Source organism: Cololabis saira, chromosome 7 (assembly GCF_033807715.1).
Source record: "Cololabis saira isolate AMF1-May2022 chromosome 7, fColSai1.1, whole genome shotgun sequence".
NCBI classification, from domain to species: domain Eukaryota; kingdom Metazoa; phylum Chordata; class Actinopteri; order Beloniformes; family Belonidae; genus Cololabis; species Cololabis saira.
In genome coordinates this window covers 17,417,913-17,435,134 of record NC_084593.1, presented here as the reverse complement: position 1 = coordinate 17,435,134, position 17,222 = coordinate 17,417,913, and the positions used below count along the sequence as shown (strand labels likewise).

Here is a 17,222-nt window from a genome sequence, read left to right as displayed (position 1 = left end):
TATTTTATGGCACTCCTTGGGCTCATAAGATTGCAATCAGAAAATCTATCCATTAGTCGCGTACATTTTCTTCGTGCTAATTGGTGTCCATTTCAGAATTAATGGGTTCATGATGAAGTTTAGGAAATAAATGTAGTTTTCTTTTTTTTAAATGCAGACATAAAAGAGTTAACGACCATTCTTTACATCGTCACATCAAATGGCAGATTTAATGTTGTTGGTGGAAAAAGAGCTCATTTTGTGTGGGATGCTTTATTTGTTCCTTTTACTGTGTGTGTGTGTGTGTGTGTGTGTGTGTGTGTGTGTGTGTGTGTGTGTGTGTGTGTGTGTGTGTGTGTGTGTGTGTGTGTGTGTGTGTGTGTGTGTGTGTGTGAGAGTGAGAGAGAGAGAGAGAAATCAAAAACATTATAAATTATGACATTTTGGGTATTTAAGAAGCTCTACTGAAACACAGGAAATAAGAAAATGTTTCTATTTTTGGCTTTAAATTTGTCTGTCAGACACCAATTTCCTCTGACAATTGTCTCAAAAGCTTTTATTTAATTGTGCATAATTAAGGCAAGGCAAGATTATTTGTGTAACACAATTCAGCAACTAGGCAATTCAAGATTCCAGATAAGAAAATACTTACAGTAAAATACGTGAACACATTTAATGTGGGACATTGATTTCACCTAGGAAAGAATCCAAACCATCCACTTCTGTAAATCACGATACACATCTCTCAATAACTGATACAGATTTGGATAAAAAATATATTATTATTATTATTATTATTATTATTATTATTATTATTATTATTAGAGTAATAGTAGTAGTAAGATTAGATAAGGCAGTAATAAATCCCAGCAATTACAAATGAGAAAAAAAAAATACAAAAACAGATTAAAATTGAACATATAACTTAAACTTCAAGATAATAAAAGACAGCTAAGGTCTTCAAATTGTATTTTCAAATTTAAATGCAAGAAAAAAAAAACAACAACATACATTTACATTTTATTTTACTATATATTTATATTCCATTTTTGTCACTGGTATCCAATAAAATATTTCGATCAATATCCCCCCCTGATCTCCAGTATTTAAAGACTAGCAACTTGCTGTGTGTGTTTTGTTTGCTGGTTTTATGTGTGGGTCCTTCAAGATCAACATAAATAAATAAGTGCAATAAAAATGGAAAAAAATATAATAATATAGCGTGGTATAGTGATGAGTCTAAATATTGCTAATGAGTGGATAATTCATTGTAAGGAAGATGAGGATTTCTTTTCCAGCTACGTGTGCAGCATGTAGAGCCATTTATGGAATAAATGAGGTTTTCCATGTTGGTGCAGGAGACGTGGGGAGGATGTTTCATCTCAACAGCATCCCCTCCCTCGTCACTACCAGTGTTTTTCCCTAGTGCTTGTGCTCTTTGGCTATTAACCACGTTGCTGCTTGGTTTGTTAACTTTACTGCTCGCTGTCATTCACAGGACAGACGTTTTCATTGAGGCAGCTGGGGATTTGCGAGCCGCCCGCTCGCCGAGGCCTGGCTCTGTGCCCCGAGACGGGCCTGTCCCACCCGCTCAGCAGCTACTCCAGGGGGCCGGCCGCCACAGAAAACCATGAACCTGTTTCACCGGAACGTACCATGACTCTTTGGGGGACGGGGGCAAGAAAATCGGAGCAGAATTCCTGCCTCTCCAGTCGCTCTAACTCAGCGCTCACGCTCACCGACACGGAAATGGACAATAAATCGGACACGGAGATGGGTGAGTTAGGGCACACGTTCCCATTCCTTTTATTTCAAAACGCTCATTTGTTTGCAGCTCATGTTCCCATTGCCTTTTCAAAGGGGGGCCAGACATCAGCGTGTAGAAAGAGCAGCGGTAGGCTGGATTACGGTTGGTGTCTGGAGACGAGGGCCCTGATTGGTGGAACGCGGCGGAAGCGCGATTGGTGGGGCTGCCGTCTGGAGGGGCATTCGCAGCTGTCTTTGTTTGGATCAAAGGCAGGAGTCCTTCCTGCATTCAGGGAGGAATGTGGCTTTCAGATTGAGTAGTTGCTAGTCACCTGGTTCCTTCTCCGCAGGAAGCCGAGTAGTTTGATAAAGTTTCCCCATGGGCTATCGTTTAATCAAAGATATCTTTGTGCGCCTCGGCCTGAGATTTTTGCTTAGAAATTCTCCAGTGGTTGACTGGGCATACATAATGGCTGATTAAATGGACACAATGGTTTGAAGTGCAAATTTGATCATGTTGGAAACCTGTGATGGAGGATTGGGCTTCTCTGTTTGAAGAGGGAAACTCTGCAGTGCCTCAATCGGAGGCAACATCCATGGGGTTGTTGACATGTGTAGCTGTTTTTTATCGCTTTCAGTTTTTTGTTTCCCTGCTAGCATTTTCATTAGTCGCTACTTAGCAGTTTGGATTTAGCTTTTTCATGTGTCTCGCTTCTTCTTTGAAATCCCCCTTTTCTGAAGTTGCAGCTCTGGACGTCGTCTGTCATTCATCATCATTACACTGGGAGCCATCGCCGTGATAGCACATGCAATGTAAAGCTCTAATTATTTTAAGAAAATCGATGGTATCAAAGAGTGGCAGGCGGTTTGAATAATTATGGTTGATTACACTTTCCTGGCAAGAACATTAAAGGGAGGGTGAAAAAAAGGGGAAAGATGGCTTGTTGTTCTCATGCTATCAATTTTTATATCAAAAACACTGGTTACAGTCTGACATTTGAGACGAGTCATTTTCTTAATGACAGCATTCATCACGGCGAACTTGTCTCCGGGGTGAGCTAAGAAAGCCGTGTACCTTTTTTCAAAATGCCGTCAGAATTCGAACACAGGTATTTGTTGGTGTATCTGGCCTTTTTTTTTGCCCTCCTCTAAGTACACTGTACACATCTGAGTCGGTAAAAGCGCTGCCCTAACCAGAGAGGTGCCAGTAAATATGTCCTGACCTCCTTAGCGCTTGACTCCCACCGTAGTCGTGTATGCCAAGAAGGAAACCGTATCACCAAGAAGCAAGAAGGCGCAAAGCTCGGCTTTAATAGATTGTGTGCTGAGCTTTGATTTCTCCTGCCCCGCATCACTTAAACTGCTTGACCCCAAACACACACACTTACAAACACACAGCCCTAAGGCGTCTGCTCCGGAGATTTGTATTTATTTTTTGGTTGGAAACATCTCCAGAAGATGCTGCTGCTCCTCTGTAAGTCCCTCTGAGATGGAACTCACCAGACAATCATTTTAGTCAAGTCTTGTTCTGGTTTGTCCAAGAATAACATGTTTTTATTGCTGTAAATCCCTTTTTCATTAAAACTTTGAGCCTATAGTGTAGAAAGACTTCCTTCCGTCCGCACCTCGATGGATCTCGGTCCTTTTTTTTTTTTTTTTTGTTATTTGTCAGGAGGCATTGCACTTTTGACTTTCACTATTTAATGAAGCAGCTAAGAGAAATGACCCATCCAGAGGTTTCTATCAACTCAATATGCATGCAGAAGCTCCGACAAGGGGCCGTTCAGCCCCACTTATTCATAAATGAACTCAATATTTCATTCTAATTTGCTCTGTTCTACAGAGTGTTTGACACAGACTAGTACCGAAGCCCGAGCTCATCCACGGAGCGCAGCATCCGCAGATGTTAATCTCTGGGAGAGAGAGGGGTCAGCCCTTTCAAACACCGACCCTGAGTGGTCACGAGTGGCCGTCTTGATGGTGTGCAGCCCATAATGACCCACGCGGGACCAGGGCAGAATAAGAGGACTTGTTTTTTGCAAAATGCAAATGCATCATTGGAATCACCTTTACAGAATAATGTGTTTTAAAAAGAAAGTTACTCATAGTTAAGAGTTGTTTTATTTTGTGAGCTCTATCTATCTCTCTATCATATCCACAGTATCTATGAACAACTTAAATAACTACATTTAGAGGACATGTAGATCAGGGGTCTTCAACCTTTTTTAGCCCAGGGACTCCTTGGATGAGAGAAAAACAGAGCAGGGAATTAGGGCCCGAGCACTAGAAGTGCGAAGGCCCTATTGTATCTGTAGGAATTGTTTTTCTCGTTTTTCTTCGGACGAAAGGAGGGCCTTTTTGCCCCCCTAAACGTGCCCCAAAAGTCACCAAATTTTGCACGCAAGCCAGGCCTGGCGAAAAATGTGATATTTAATGGTTTGCATTAATGGCTCAACAGCGCCCCCTAGAAAACTTTGTGCCTCAAGCCCCACAATACGGTTTTGACGTACATGCACAAAAATCGGTACACACCTGTATCATGTCGCAACTTGAAGAAAAGTGTCTTGGCGCCATGGCCGAAACCGAACAGGAAGTCGGCCATTTTGAATTAATCGTGTAATTTCGGCGCAAATTATGCCATTTTTTCGGCCGCTTCTTTGCCCGAACCGTAATGTGCACCCAGGTGTGTTATACATCAAAATGTACGTCTCCATCCTGTGACGATGGGCATTACTTTTCTCAGTGAAAAGCGTTACCGTGGCGACGATAGACGCCAAAAAGCGCGCCCCTCCCTTCATCTGATTGGTCCATATTTGATAGTTCCTACTTTCTGCCATAACTTTTGAATGGTTTGATATAAAGAGTCATGGGTGGTGATCTCGGACTTAGTCTTGAGTCCTTGACTTTTATTGGTGAAAATTGCACGCGCGAGGGTCCGTTCATTGCTGCTTGCAGCTTTAATTCTTATTTTTTCCCTTTTTTTTATGTGTCAAGTTTTAAGCCTGGCTTATAATAACTTTTGAATGTCTTTTATTCTGCTTATATCACCTTATTAACCAATTCCTGACTGGGTTATTGTAACTGTAACGTAACAATCTCCAGCTTTAGGCTTCGTTATTGTCACAAATTTATCCTTCAGGTCTAACTAGCGTTAAATAGGAAATAGCCAAGTCAATTTTGCAACTAATTTTCTCTTCTTAAACATCTAGCTAGCTCGTTTTTCCGCTCTAAAGCTGACATTAGTCACATGACTCACGTCATGGGAATCATTTATGTAAAGTTGTAGACTAAATAGTTATTGTTAAAAGTAGATTATTATCGCCTGTTAATGGAGTTTTCGCAATCATATATATATATATATATAGCCTATATATTACTGTTATTATTATTATTTTTTAACTCTCACAAATTATTTAGGTTAAAATAGCTTTTTAAGTTGGAGGACCCCCTGCAGTACCTCCATGGCCTCCCTAGGGGTCGCGGACCCCCGGTTGAAGACCCCTGATGTCGAGGAAAGACATGTTATTCACTGAATAGTCCATTCTTAAAGACCATTCATAAAAGATACAACAATCATCTTTACCTCTTGGCTTCTCTCTATCTGTATCTGATATGAAAAGCGCTTTTGAAATGTTGAAATGAAACATATAGATCTTCCCAAACTTTGTTGTGTTTATGTGTAATAAGGCATATTATGTACAGAAATCAGCTATCAAAGCTGTGGTCGGGATTTCCACTTTGACTCTGCAAAAGCAACACCTACAGCTTCAGAAAGCAAGGTCAGAAAGTCCCGGCTCTGTGTGGGCTGGGTACTTACAGCTCATTTCCAGGAGAAAATGATGAAAATGATGAGAAGCTTGCATAAGTTATGAGGTAACGTTAGCACAAAGCCAGGTGGAGAAGATTGGAGCTGTTTGGTTTCATGGTTGTTTTGGATTACATGAAATCAAATTCTCCTCAAGCCTCAAACGGTCCACATTATGCTACTTTGATCTCTATGAGCATTGTTCATGTTGATCAAGCACCGCTGTACAGCTGTTTGACTTTTGATTGCGACTCAAAGACTCGATAAATCTTAAGACTTAATCTTTCCAGTGTGCTGTGGTGAAGAGCAGGTTTATTTTCTGCACTGAATCAGGTCTGGGGGGGGGAGGCGGCTCTGACCCCGAGTGAGGGTCGATGCACGGCTGGGTTGCAGTTTACAGAGCTACGCTGCAGATGCATCGATGGTAGGGTTGCCACCCGTCCCTTGAATTGTTACGTAATTGGGAATTAAAGGGGAACTATTATGGCATCTAAGACCTATTATAATAAGGCCTTGAATGTCTTAAAAACAAGCTTTTGATTGTTTTTGCTATTTAGAAATTCAGCCTCTGAGCCATGTCTTTATCATCTCATTCTCTAACCTCATTATCTATGCAGGATTCTGAGTGGGCGGGGCTATGATAATGAGGCTCTGTGCTGATTGGCTGCCTGAATGACGCGATACACCGCTACAAAAAAATGGCGGAAGCTCCGGCCGGCGGAGTTAGTTGTTGTTGTTGTTCCGGCCAGAGTTAGTTGTGGGCGTGGTTTCACACATCGGAGGCCAAACTATGTAAATCGCATTTTGGTTACGTAAAGACGGGAGCAGAATCTGAACGACTCGTAGATCCACATCACACTGGACGGCTCATCCGGGCAGCTGTACAGACACTGCAGAATTTGGTTGCTTTCCTCCTTCTCTGAGTTGGCAGGCTGAGGGGAGACCACTTTATATATGTTAAAGCAAGAAAAACCCTGTTTTTCACAATAGGTCCCCTTTAAGTTGAATTATTGAAATAAATTAACTTTTACACCATATTCTTCACCTGTAGCTTTATTCTACATCTGGGCTGATGTGGACATACGTAGCATAGGAGGCTATTTCAGTTGCTATATGATTGTCTGTAAAGTAGGAATGGGTGATATTTTACCGTTCACGATAAACCGCCAAAAAAATTCCCCACGGTAAGAATTTGTCATCTCACGGTAAAAAACGATAAATTCCTGTCGATGATTGTGTAAAGCCGGATTTATGGTTCTGCGTTAAATCCACGCACAATGTACGTGAAGGAAGGAAGGAAGGAAGGAAGGAAGGAAGGAAGGAAGGAAGGAAGGAAGGAAGGAAGGAAGGAAGGAAGGAAGGAAGGAAGGAAGGAAGGAAGGAAGGAAGAAAGATATGAGCCTAAAAGAAAGAAATGAGCCTAAAAGAAAGAAAGAAAGAGAGAGAGAGAAAGAAAGAAATGAGCCAGAAAGAAAGAAGCCTAAAAAGAAAGAAAAGAAGCCTAAAAAGAAAGATAGATATGAGCCAGAAAGAAAGAAAGAAAAAGAAATGAGCCAGAAAGAAGAAAGAAAGAAAGAAAGAAAGAAAGAAAGAAAGAAAGAAAGAAAGAAAGAAAGAAAGAAAGAAAGAAAGAAAGAAAGAAAGAAAGAAAGAAAGAAAGAAAGAAAGAGAAATGAGAAAGAAAGAAAGAAAGATTCCTGTTGATGACGTTTTTGTATTGGTATTTTTTTTAATCGTTATCGGGATAAATGCCAGAAATTATCATGATAAGTGATTTAGTCTATACGGCCCATCCCTACTGTACAGTCATGCAAGTTCAACGCTATTAAAGCACTTTAAACTTCAAATCAAAGCATTTAGTTTTTTCATATAAAATAAATACATTTCTATGCAGTTTAGAAGTTTTGGGGATGTTTCTTTTTTTTTGGCGCCTGCGCTGCTGAAATTGGGGTGTCCCTTATTTCTATTTCTGAAAGGTGGCAACCCTAATTGAAGGCTTGGGCATACAGAAAGTTGTCCTTAAAATAAATGAATCCAAACTGTGGAAGCTGCATGGTACGACTGCACCACATGGCTAACCAGCAAACCAAACCTGCGAGCTGCACACCTGCTGCCTGCGTCTCGGTGATAATGAATCACCTCTTTTTCTCTGTTAAAGCTAATGAATCCAGTCGTGAATAATATGCAGGCTAGAAGCCCTGATAGTCATTAACTGTTTGGCCTTGCAAAAAAACCTCCAATATGAACTACATGTTAGAAGCTGATAATGTTGTCAAGCTAAAAGCTCATAATATCCACAACTATTACATTTTTTAAAAGGATGCAAATGCTTTTACTTCCCTCAAAATTGACAGAGTTTCTTAAGGGCTGAATTAACTTTCTGGAACACGCTTTTGAAAATCACCCTTTTCAGACAGTTTTAGAGGATGAAGCGAGCCACTTGACTCCACTAGGTGTTTCCTCTGCTGTACCCACTTCCCAGCTACTGCAGATTAAGGGTAATGTGAAGTTAGTGCAGACAGATACGAGCCAGCTGGGTAATTCTACTCCGTGTGTGATACAGTATCACAGGAGCTGGCAAATCTGAACAGCTCGCTCAATGACATATTTTCAAATTTCGTTTGGTCCCCACACAAAGTAATCTTAACAGGATTACGATATGTCGGAGTGTTTTAAATGGTAGTGACACTCAGACATGGCAAATATATGATCCCGAGCACAAAAAAAAAGTTTATATTTTCATTAAATGTTCCCTTTTAATGTGTAAATTGATAGGAAATGAATATATTACCATTTTGATGCCTCCATTTACATGTGACCTTGTAAAATGGAGCTTCCTTTAGCACTTCCACCGGCAGTGGCACAATCGCAGCGGAGTCTGAGGAGACATACTGGGTCACTGTCGTGTGATGGTTGACTGGTGAAATGGGCCAGTGTTGCATTTCCATGGAGCCCAAAAGGTATCCAGTCAATCAGCGATCATTTCAAGGCCACGAGGGCCTTTTATTTAGGGCAGTCCCTTAAAACTGTGTCCACGGATAAGTTTTACGGGAGCGATAACTGCTCAGGTGGGACGTATGAATATTTAATTGAAACTACTAAATGAGTTAGAGGTCACCAGTTTAAATTGTGGCTACATATCAAGTGCGTGTTATTGCCTGGGTTACGGACGGCGCGAATCGATGACCCCCGAGTTCTTCCGTCCTCCTCAAGTCTTCATTTTTCTACTGAAATCTGTTGAAATATCATGAAAAATTGAAAATGCATAATCGAAACAAGCCGTGCACATTTCATTGTTCCTCTCTGAATGCAATTTCCCCTTTTTAATTAGAACAAGGAATTCGGTTCTTGAATCCCAGCATAATTGAAAGTGATGAAAATTGAAGATTTTAAACCTTCTTGCGTGGTGTAATCTTTAACGGCGCTCTGTTGTCTGTTCTACACCGAGGACAATACTAAACAAGGACGAACTGTGAGTTAAAAGTTTTGCTTTCGCAGTAAAGGCACAAACTTTTATGTTTTGAAATTAAAAGAATTCAGCTATAGTATGGTGCTTTTGTATAAATATTAATATACGAGGCCATTAGGTCAGAATATAGCTTCTGAGTAAAAGTCAACACGACCAACGAGACTCGATTTCTTTTTCCTCTCCATTGTTGACTGCGCCGGATTCAAAAAAATCAATATTATACCCTTCATAAAACATGAATGACTGCATGCAGCAAAAACATAGCATGGCCCAGTTGAGTTGTATTCCTAATAGAGTGTGAAAAAGATCACACCTAGTTGTTAGGAAGTGCAGCTACAGAGCTGCAGCTCCTCATGACAGCTCGCAGCGGCTTTAGGAACCGTATCACTGGAGGTTTATGTGAGTGTGTGTGTGTGTGTGTGTGTGTGTGTGTGTGTGTGTGTGTGGTGGTCTCGGAGGGAGTCGGGGAAAAGGATGGCGACCTTCCGCTGCGGTGCCCATCATTTACAGTGAAAGAAAAATCTACCGGCCTTATACTTTCAGAGCAACTGTGGCAAATTGCGTGTCACATTGACCTTTTTCATGGAGCATTGGTCAGTGTATATGCAGCGTATCTTTCTCGCCGTGTTCTGATCCGGTACCGTTTAAAAAGAGATGCTGCAAAAAAAATAAATAAATAAGTAAGAGGATTTCAATTTGTTCAGGTCACAGATGCACCACTGCTGTCATGCACGTTTCATGGCTGTGTACAGAACCACAGATTCATTGTGTGAACAGCACCAATAAAAGGTTAATGAAATCAGTGCAGGAGTCGCTGGCAAAGTACGCCGTGGCGCAGCGAGCACCAAAGGCTTTTTAGTTGGGAGGCATGAAAGCGTTACCGCCTTAAAAAAGGCTTTCCTGAGCGCGTACTGACTTTGTTGCACATACACCCCTGCATGTCTCACTTTATTTTCACACTTTACCACTCTAAGATTAGAAAAAAATCAAGCAAACTTGCAGACATGTGCGAGCAATCATGCAGACTTGCATGCAGGGAGGGCGGTGGGGGGCGTCACGCTGACAGAGGTGACACGCCATCTGTCAAACTCCTGTCTCAGTTCTTTGTATTGTGACAGTGCAATCAACCTATTGATCGCGGCATGAAGGAATCTTCCCTGACTCTTTCATAATTCAGCATTGGCACAAGTTCGAACATAAAAACTAATAAAACAACACCAAAGAGGTGTTTCTTTCTGTTGCGGGTCCTTTGGTCAGAGGGGGCTGACCATCTGCGATATTTGTGAAGATCAAAAACACCGGCAGAGAAAGCACACAAAAACTCAAAATCTTAACAAGAATATTTGTCTTATTTTTCTAGTTAAAATGTCTCATTTTTACTCAAAACAAAAACTCATTACACTTACAACACAACAATACAAAACAACAATCTTCACCTGTTTCAAGTAGATTTTCACTTAAAATAAATAGAAAAATCTGCCAGTGGAACAAGATTTTTTTTTGCTCGTAATGAGAAGATAAATCTTGTCCCACTGGAAGATTTTTCTACTTATTTCAAGTGAAAATTTACTTGAAAAAGGTGAAAATTGTCAAATAACAAGTTATTTTTCTGGTAATGACTATTGTTTTAAGTGTAATTATATTTTTTTGACTAAAAATGAGACATTTTAACTAGAAATAAGACAAATATTCCCGGTAAGATTTTGAGTTTTTGCAGTGTATCCTATATTATCAACTTTCTTTTTTTGGCTACCAACCTCCAGAAAAGCAAAAAGACAACAGAAAAGCAATGAAACAACAAAAGGCAAAGAAACAACAGAAAAGCAAAGAAAAATAACTTGTTATTTGACCATTTTCACCTATTTCAAGTAAATTTTCACTTGAAATAAGTAGAAAAATCTGCCAGTGGGACAAGATTTATCTTCTCATTACAAGCAAAAAAATCTTGATTTTTCTCCTTATTTTAAGTGAAAATCTACTTGAAACAGGTGAAAATTGTTGTTTTTTCAAGTGATGATTCTTGTTTTAAGTGTAATGAGATTTTTTTTTACTAAAAATGAGACATTTTAACTACAAATAAGACAAATATTCCCGGTAAGATTTGGAGTTTTTGCAGTGCAGCGCCAGCAGTTGTTGATAGGAGGCTGGGTTAGGTAGGTGTGTGCCTCGACTTTATTTCATGGCTCGTCAAAAGAGGCGGAGCGCTTTGATTGCCATCATTTACTGCCATCACTCGTCTGCTGTCTGACGCTGTCACCGGTTAAGTGTTGGCACTGTAAGTGCTCGGGGGTGACAGCAGACGTGGGATTCAGAGAAGACATGTCATAGCAGGTGTTGTGCTTATCAGTCAAAGGGAAGGCTTCTATTTCGGAGTGATTTGGGAAGTCTTGAGGGGGTCACCGTCCTCTATCTGTTGCAGACGAACGAGAGGTCGCTGACGTTTGGATGTGCCTTGAAGCAAAGTGACAGCATGATCACTAATGTGGACCAACACAGTTTCTATCTCGGCACCACCAGCTACTGTAAATTGTGCAAGGTCACTCTTGTCATTCTTGTCTTGTTGGTGTATTTTTGTGTTTTGAGACATTAGCACAACAGCAGCACTTGGTGGAAACTTCTTTCTCATGCCACAGCTGCCCCCCACAGAGTAGATGATCTGATTAGACTTTGCTGTGTCTGGATGTATAAATTAGCATATTAAAAAGGGGAGGCTGATTCTCTTGAATACATCAAAGATGGATTTTCAACAAGCATCATCGTGAAGATGGAGTTTTTTTTACCAAGAAGTATTGAAAAATATTTGCTCTCTAATGTAAGATTCATTTTTTTTTCTTGTCAAACCATCATTTATATGAGATAGAAAGATATTGTAAAAAACCCACCAGGAAAAATAAAACAATTTCACACATATGGTATTCAGTTATTCTTCATCCCTGATTCTGTTTTAGCTTATTGTTTGATTTTTAATGTTGAATCCTTACAGAAAAATGGAGAAAAAAATCAAAGAAAAGAAAATACCTAAAAGGGATCCTTTCAAAATGTCTTATTCTGTCTCTTTAGCAGATTATTGACTGCATAAAAGAGCAAATCCTAAGATTTAAGCACTTTATATATTTTGTGCTTTTCTCTTTTTTAATATTGTAAAAAGAATGTACTGAACTATTGTTGATTCATCATTTATATATATATATATATATATATATATATATATATATATATATATATATATATATATACAAATATCCAAAATTTTAATGAGATTTGCAGCAGAGTGATAGTTGATAGTTTGTGAAAGTAAAATGAAATATGAAATTGAGTGAGTTGGAATTAATGGGATTATAAACAGATTATAACCAGTTGGATTGTAATTGGACTAAACTGCACTGTATTAAATTGGATTTTGGTTAGCCTCGTTTATGTTTTTTTCCGTAACATGCCTCGTGCATAGTGAAACGCCATTCTGAATTGGTGTTTAAAATAAAGTGAATTTAACGAAATTGAGTCGACCGGCCGAGCAGACGTTCATCATTCACCGTCATCTGCTGCTCTTCCTGCTGGGTCTTACAGATGGCAAAGGCGCAGTTCAACCTTAAAAAAAGCTCTGCACGTCATCTATTTTTCCATCACCAGCTCGTTGTCAAACAGCGTTTCTTAACTTTGCAGCTTTGCAGAGCATCACGGACACCTCACCCCCCACGCGCGTGAGGGACACTGCAGGACTGATTATTATGATTAGGAATTACTCCACATTTGTCAATTACGAGGCCACTATTTACCATTCTCAAGAGAAAATGGCTCATTTCATTTCATCACACAAGTTAATCGAAGGATTGTATTACTGGGCAACATGGAAATAGAAAGGAAGACATTTTTATGCTCTATGAATATTAATATACATACAGGAATTAGCATGTTGATGCATTGGATTTCCTAATAATTACATGTATGTCTGGTATCTCCTTTTGCAATCAATTTTTCTCTTGTTTCGCTTCCCTGAGATGCCAAAAGTCTCACAGGGAGATGCGTAGATCACTGATTGCTTGTAATGTGAATAATTGAGGGAGCATACCTCCATTTCTCTATTTATCGCAGTGAAAGAAAAACCACAGCACACAGAGATCGGAGAAAGCTGATAACCTTGAAAAAGACAGACAAATGTTTGAGGATAGCCAGGATTTGTAGTACTATCTCGATCTGTTTTCGTTTCATATGGGCCCAAATAGATTTTCCGTCTTCTCCTGCATCGACGGTGGATGTTCAGATGTTTGTCTCCAGACTAGACCAGCCTATCAGCCTTGGTTTCATGTCTGCTTTCTTTCACAATCTTCTTTTCTCTTATATCTTTGGATTCAGGGATATTTGTTGTATTTATTGCTGTGGTGCTGTGAGTTTGACCCTTTCTGCTCCACAGTTTTGGATGTTGACAATCAAAAAGTTAGAGAGCAAGGTGATTCCTTTGCGGTCGTTGCACCTGAATCTTTAAATGTCTCCCCTCTACGTTTTCTTTACACACAGTTTTGTTCATAGCTTACAACGTGTCTTTTACCAAGACAATGAGGCCAAAACATGGCTCACAGTTATGGAGCAAGTCTTGAAGGCTGCTTGCTGCAGCAGTATTAAAAAAAAAGAGTTTATACAAGAGTTTGCACAACCACAGCAGTGGCGTCAATTCAGTGGAAGCTAAGGTATGGCAAGGTTACGAGTCACAGAACTTAACTAGAGTATCAATCAACACATCCAGCAAATACTCATCACAGAAGTCTATGGAGCTTATCTGTGTGGTCAAGAAAATTGGAACTTTTTCAAATGCAGTCTCGCTCACTGCAAAAACTAAAAAAAAAAGGAATATTTGTCTTATTTCTAGTTAAAATGTCTAATTTTTAGTCAAAAAATCTCATTACACTTAAAACAAGAGTCATCACCAGAAAAATGACTTGTTATTTTACCATGTTCACCTGTTTCAAGTAAATTTTCACTTGAAATAAGTAGAAAAATCTGCCAGTGGGACAAGATTTATCTTCTCATAACAAGCAAAAAAATATTGTTCCACTGGCAGATTTTTCCACCTATTTTAAGTGAAAATCTACTTGAAACAGGTGAAAATGGTTGTTTTTGAGTCTTGTCTTAAATGTAATGAGATTTTTTTTGACTAAAAATTTGACATTTTAACTAGAAATAAGATAAATATTCTTGTTAAGATTTTCAGTTTTTGCAGTGTATAATAACTAGTGAAATCGATCATGTTGTTCTGATTTGCATTTGTAGTTATTCTATATGTATTAAGTAATAGAATAATCAATACAAATAGACACAGAGTAATTCCATAAATGTATTAAAAAAACAAACATTTACATTTTCCCTTGAAGCCGAGGTGTGGCGGCTGCCGTACCTTGCCATTCTGAATTGACGCCCCTGAACCACAGTGAAGGAACGCTCATCTTAAAACAGGTCAATTTAATGGGCAAGTATCATGATGTAAATAGCTACAAAAGAATTGTGTTAATTGTATTCAGCTGCTTTAATTTCCTTTCTGACAGATGAAATTAAAGTAGTAGTTCTTTTCATCAGCGGTGGAAATGCATTTGAGTGTGTTATACACATGAATAAATGTTTCATTAAAGGCTTTGACTTTAGTCAGGATTTCAGGGAGTTTACGTCATCTGAGCATTTCATCTCCAAAAAAAAACCCCAAATGAAAGGATTTCAAACCTTGTTTACTGTTTGATACCAACATATCAAACAGTTTAGTCTAATCTGACTTTGATAATAAGGTGGAACATGTTGGTGTAGACTTGTTGGTATCCTGCACACAGTAGCCTTTTGAATATGATCCATCGAGGGCTTTTCTACAGGGGAGGAGGGCGCGTGTTCCTAGCGCTGTATTTTCTCACTGAAATTTCATTGTTTCTGTCCAGTAACAAATATGTGTTCACAAATATTTAATGTCCTGCCTTCCATCTCGGGTAATGCAATCCTGCACGGAGGATCTGTGCCCAGTACTGCTGAAAGGGAAATTGATAGACAACCCCCCCCCCCCCCCCCCAAAAAAAAAAAAACCAACTGTAAGTGTTGGTTAAAATCACCAATTCATTAATAATTGAGGAAAAAGATTTTAAAAATAATTGAAAATTGAATTTTCATCTAATTCAGTTACCATGTATATGACAATCTTTCATGGAAAATACATATACATAAAATGGTTAGTAAAATGGGAAGTGGCATCTCTGTCGTTAGAAGATGCAGGACATATTTGTCACTAAAGTCAACTAAATTCATAACACAAGCTTTAATCTTGTGGACTCTTGACTGCTGCCCAGTGGTTCTGGTCAAACCTCACAGCAGACGTGATAAACAAACTTCAGAAAGCAAAATAGAGCAGCTCGCTTGGTCCTGGGTTGGGATTTCAGAACAAATGTATTTAAAATGCATAGAAATCTCAGCTGGTTAATGGTAAGAGAAAAACTGCTTCATTCTTTATTAATATTTGTAATAAATGTATCCATATCAAAAACCCTGCAAGTTCTATACACAAAAATATGTTACAGTTCAGAAAATCATAGCTACAGCACAAGACAGGCTCTTAGAGGTGATTTACTGCCAAAAATAAAGACAAACGCTGGTAAAAGAACGTTGATGTACAGAGCTACGTCTGCATGGAACCCACTTCCCAAACACTTTAAACTATTAACACAAAATAATTCAAATGTTAGTAAAGAAAAATCTCCTGAATGGATAAATATATATATATAACTTATTTAATTATTATAATAAATTAATAAATAATGTAGATAGTACATATACATATACATACATATAGATAAATAATATAAATAAATTAATATTTATTAAATATGGTTATTGGTGGAAACTATAACTATACATGGTTTGAATTTGTTGATGTTATAAAAAGTAAGAATATGTATGGATTTTATTCATCTAAATGGAAAGCCTTTTTATTTTTTTCTTTATTTTTTATTTTTTCCTTTCTTTTTTTTATATACTACCTCTTTAGGTTTGCTTTTAATTTTTTGTTGTAATGTACCGTGTATTATGTGTCGGACCCCAGGAAGAATAGCTGCAGTTCTGCTGTAGCTAATGGGGATCCAAATACAAACTATAAACTATAAACTATGTATATGATGACAAATCGTATTGTGACAGTGATTTGGGTGATAGCAGTTGTGCATCAGGAGCTGCAGCACAATACACAGACGCACAGATGGGGCGTGTTATATTAGTACGTTTATAGCAGCTTCCGCACTAACATACGTCACATTCTCTCTTTGTTCTCTGTGGAGCTTGGTCACATGCTGGAAACTCAAATAATCATATTCATTCACTGCACAAGAATACAATATTTTACTTGTATTTTTTTCTTCCTTTAGACTGAATGACATCTGAGGGATTTTATTTTTTAAAATTTTTAAATAAAAATTTTTTTTTTTTAAATTTTAACCTACTTTTAAATTTATAATTTTTTTGTTATAGTGCAATATCGAGGAATGTGCAAAAACTCCCTCAACATTTCTAACTGCATTTTGGGCATAAACTCCGTGATATTACACTGCTCATAGACGTGTGTGTGTGTGTGTGTGTGTGTGTGTGTGTGTGTGTGTGTGTGTGTGTGTGTGTGTGTGTGTCTGACTGTGTGTGCGACTGTCGTGTGTGTGTGTGTGTGTGTGTGTGTGTGTGTGTGTGTGTGTGTGTGTGTGTGTGTGTGTGTGTGTGTGTGTGTTAAAAATCTGGCAGCAATTAGCAATGAACCAACATAGTTGTGTCTTACACACATGTAAATACAGTCTCTTGTGGACCTTCCTGCTCTTTTAAAATATATTATAAATATTCTACTGTATTGGGGGAAATAAAAACAATGGCAAAAATAGTCATATTAATTAAAAATAGGGCTGTGAATGTCCATCCCATTCTGCAGAACTATTACTGACATTCAGAGTGTGAATGCATGGCACTTCAACACAGTAACGTTTATTTCATTTTTTTTTTTGCAATATTGATATTGCATCATGACATTACGATGACAATAAATTTTCAATATATATTTTGCAGCCATACTGTACAGTTATTTTAATTCAAGTAATGTTTAATCTTGTATAACATGCCAAAGGCGGTTTAAGTTAAAGACATCAATTACACTAGCAGCATAAAAATGTGAAATGCATATTTTACAGTACATTTCAGAGCTCATTCTTCATCATTTGCTCGCTT

General features: G+C 38.5%; 1 protein-coding gene across 7 annotated transcripts in view; it reads left to right on the top strand.

The window, feature by feature from the left end:
- si:dkey-237h12.3 (teneurin-3) overlaps window positions 1-17,222 on the top strand; it is a 236,668-nt gene that overhangs the window by 16,441 nt on the left and 203,005 nt on the right. For all 7 annotated transcript variants that reach the window (XM_061724890.1, XM_061724889.1, XM_061724888.1 and 4 more), the window contains exon 3: window positions 1,478-1,756. In XM_061724890.1, the coding sequence (XP_061580874.1) occupies window positions 1,478-1,756 (279 nt within the window). The remainder of the gene's footprint in view (window positions 1-1,477; window positions 1,757-17,222) is intronic.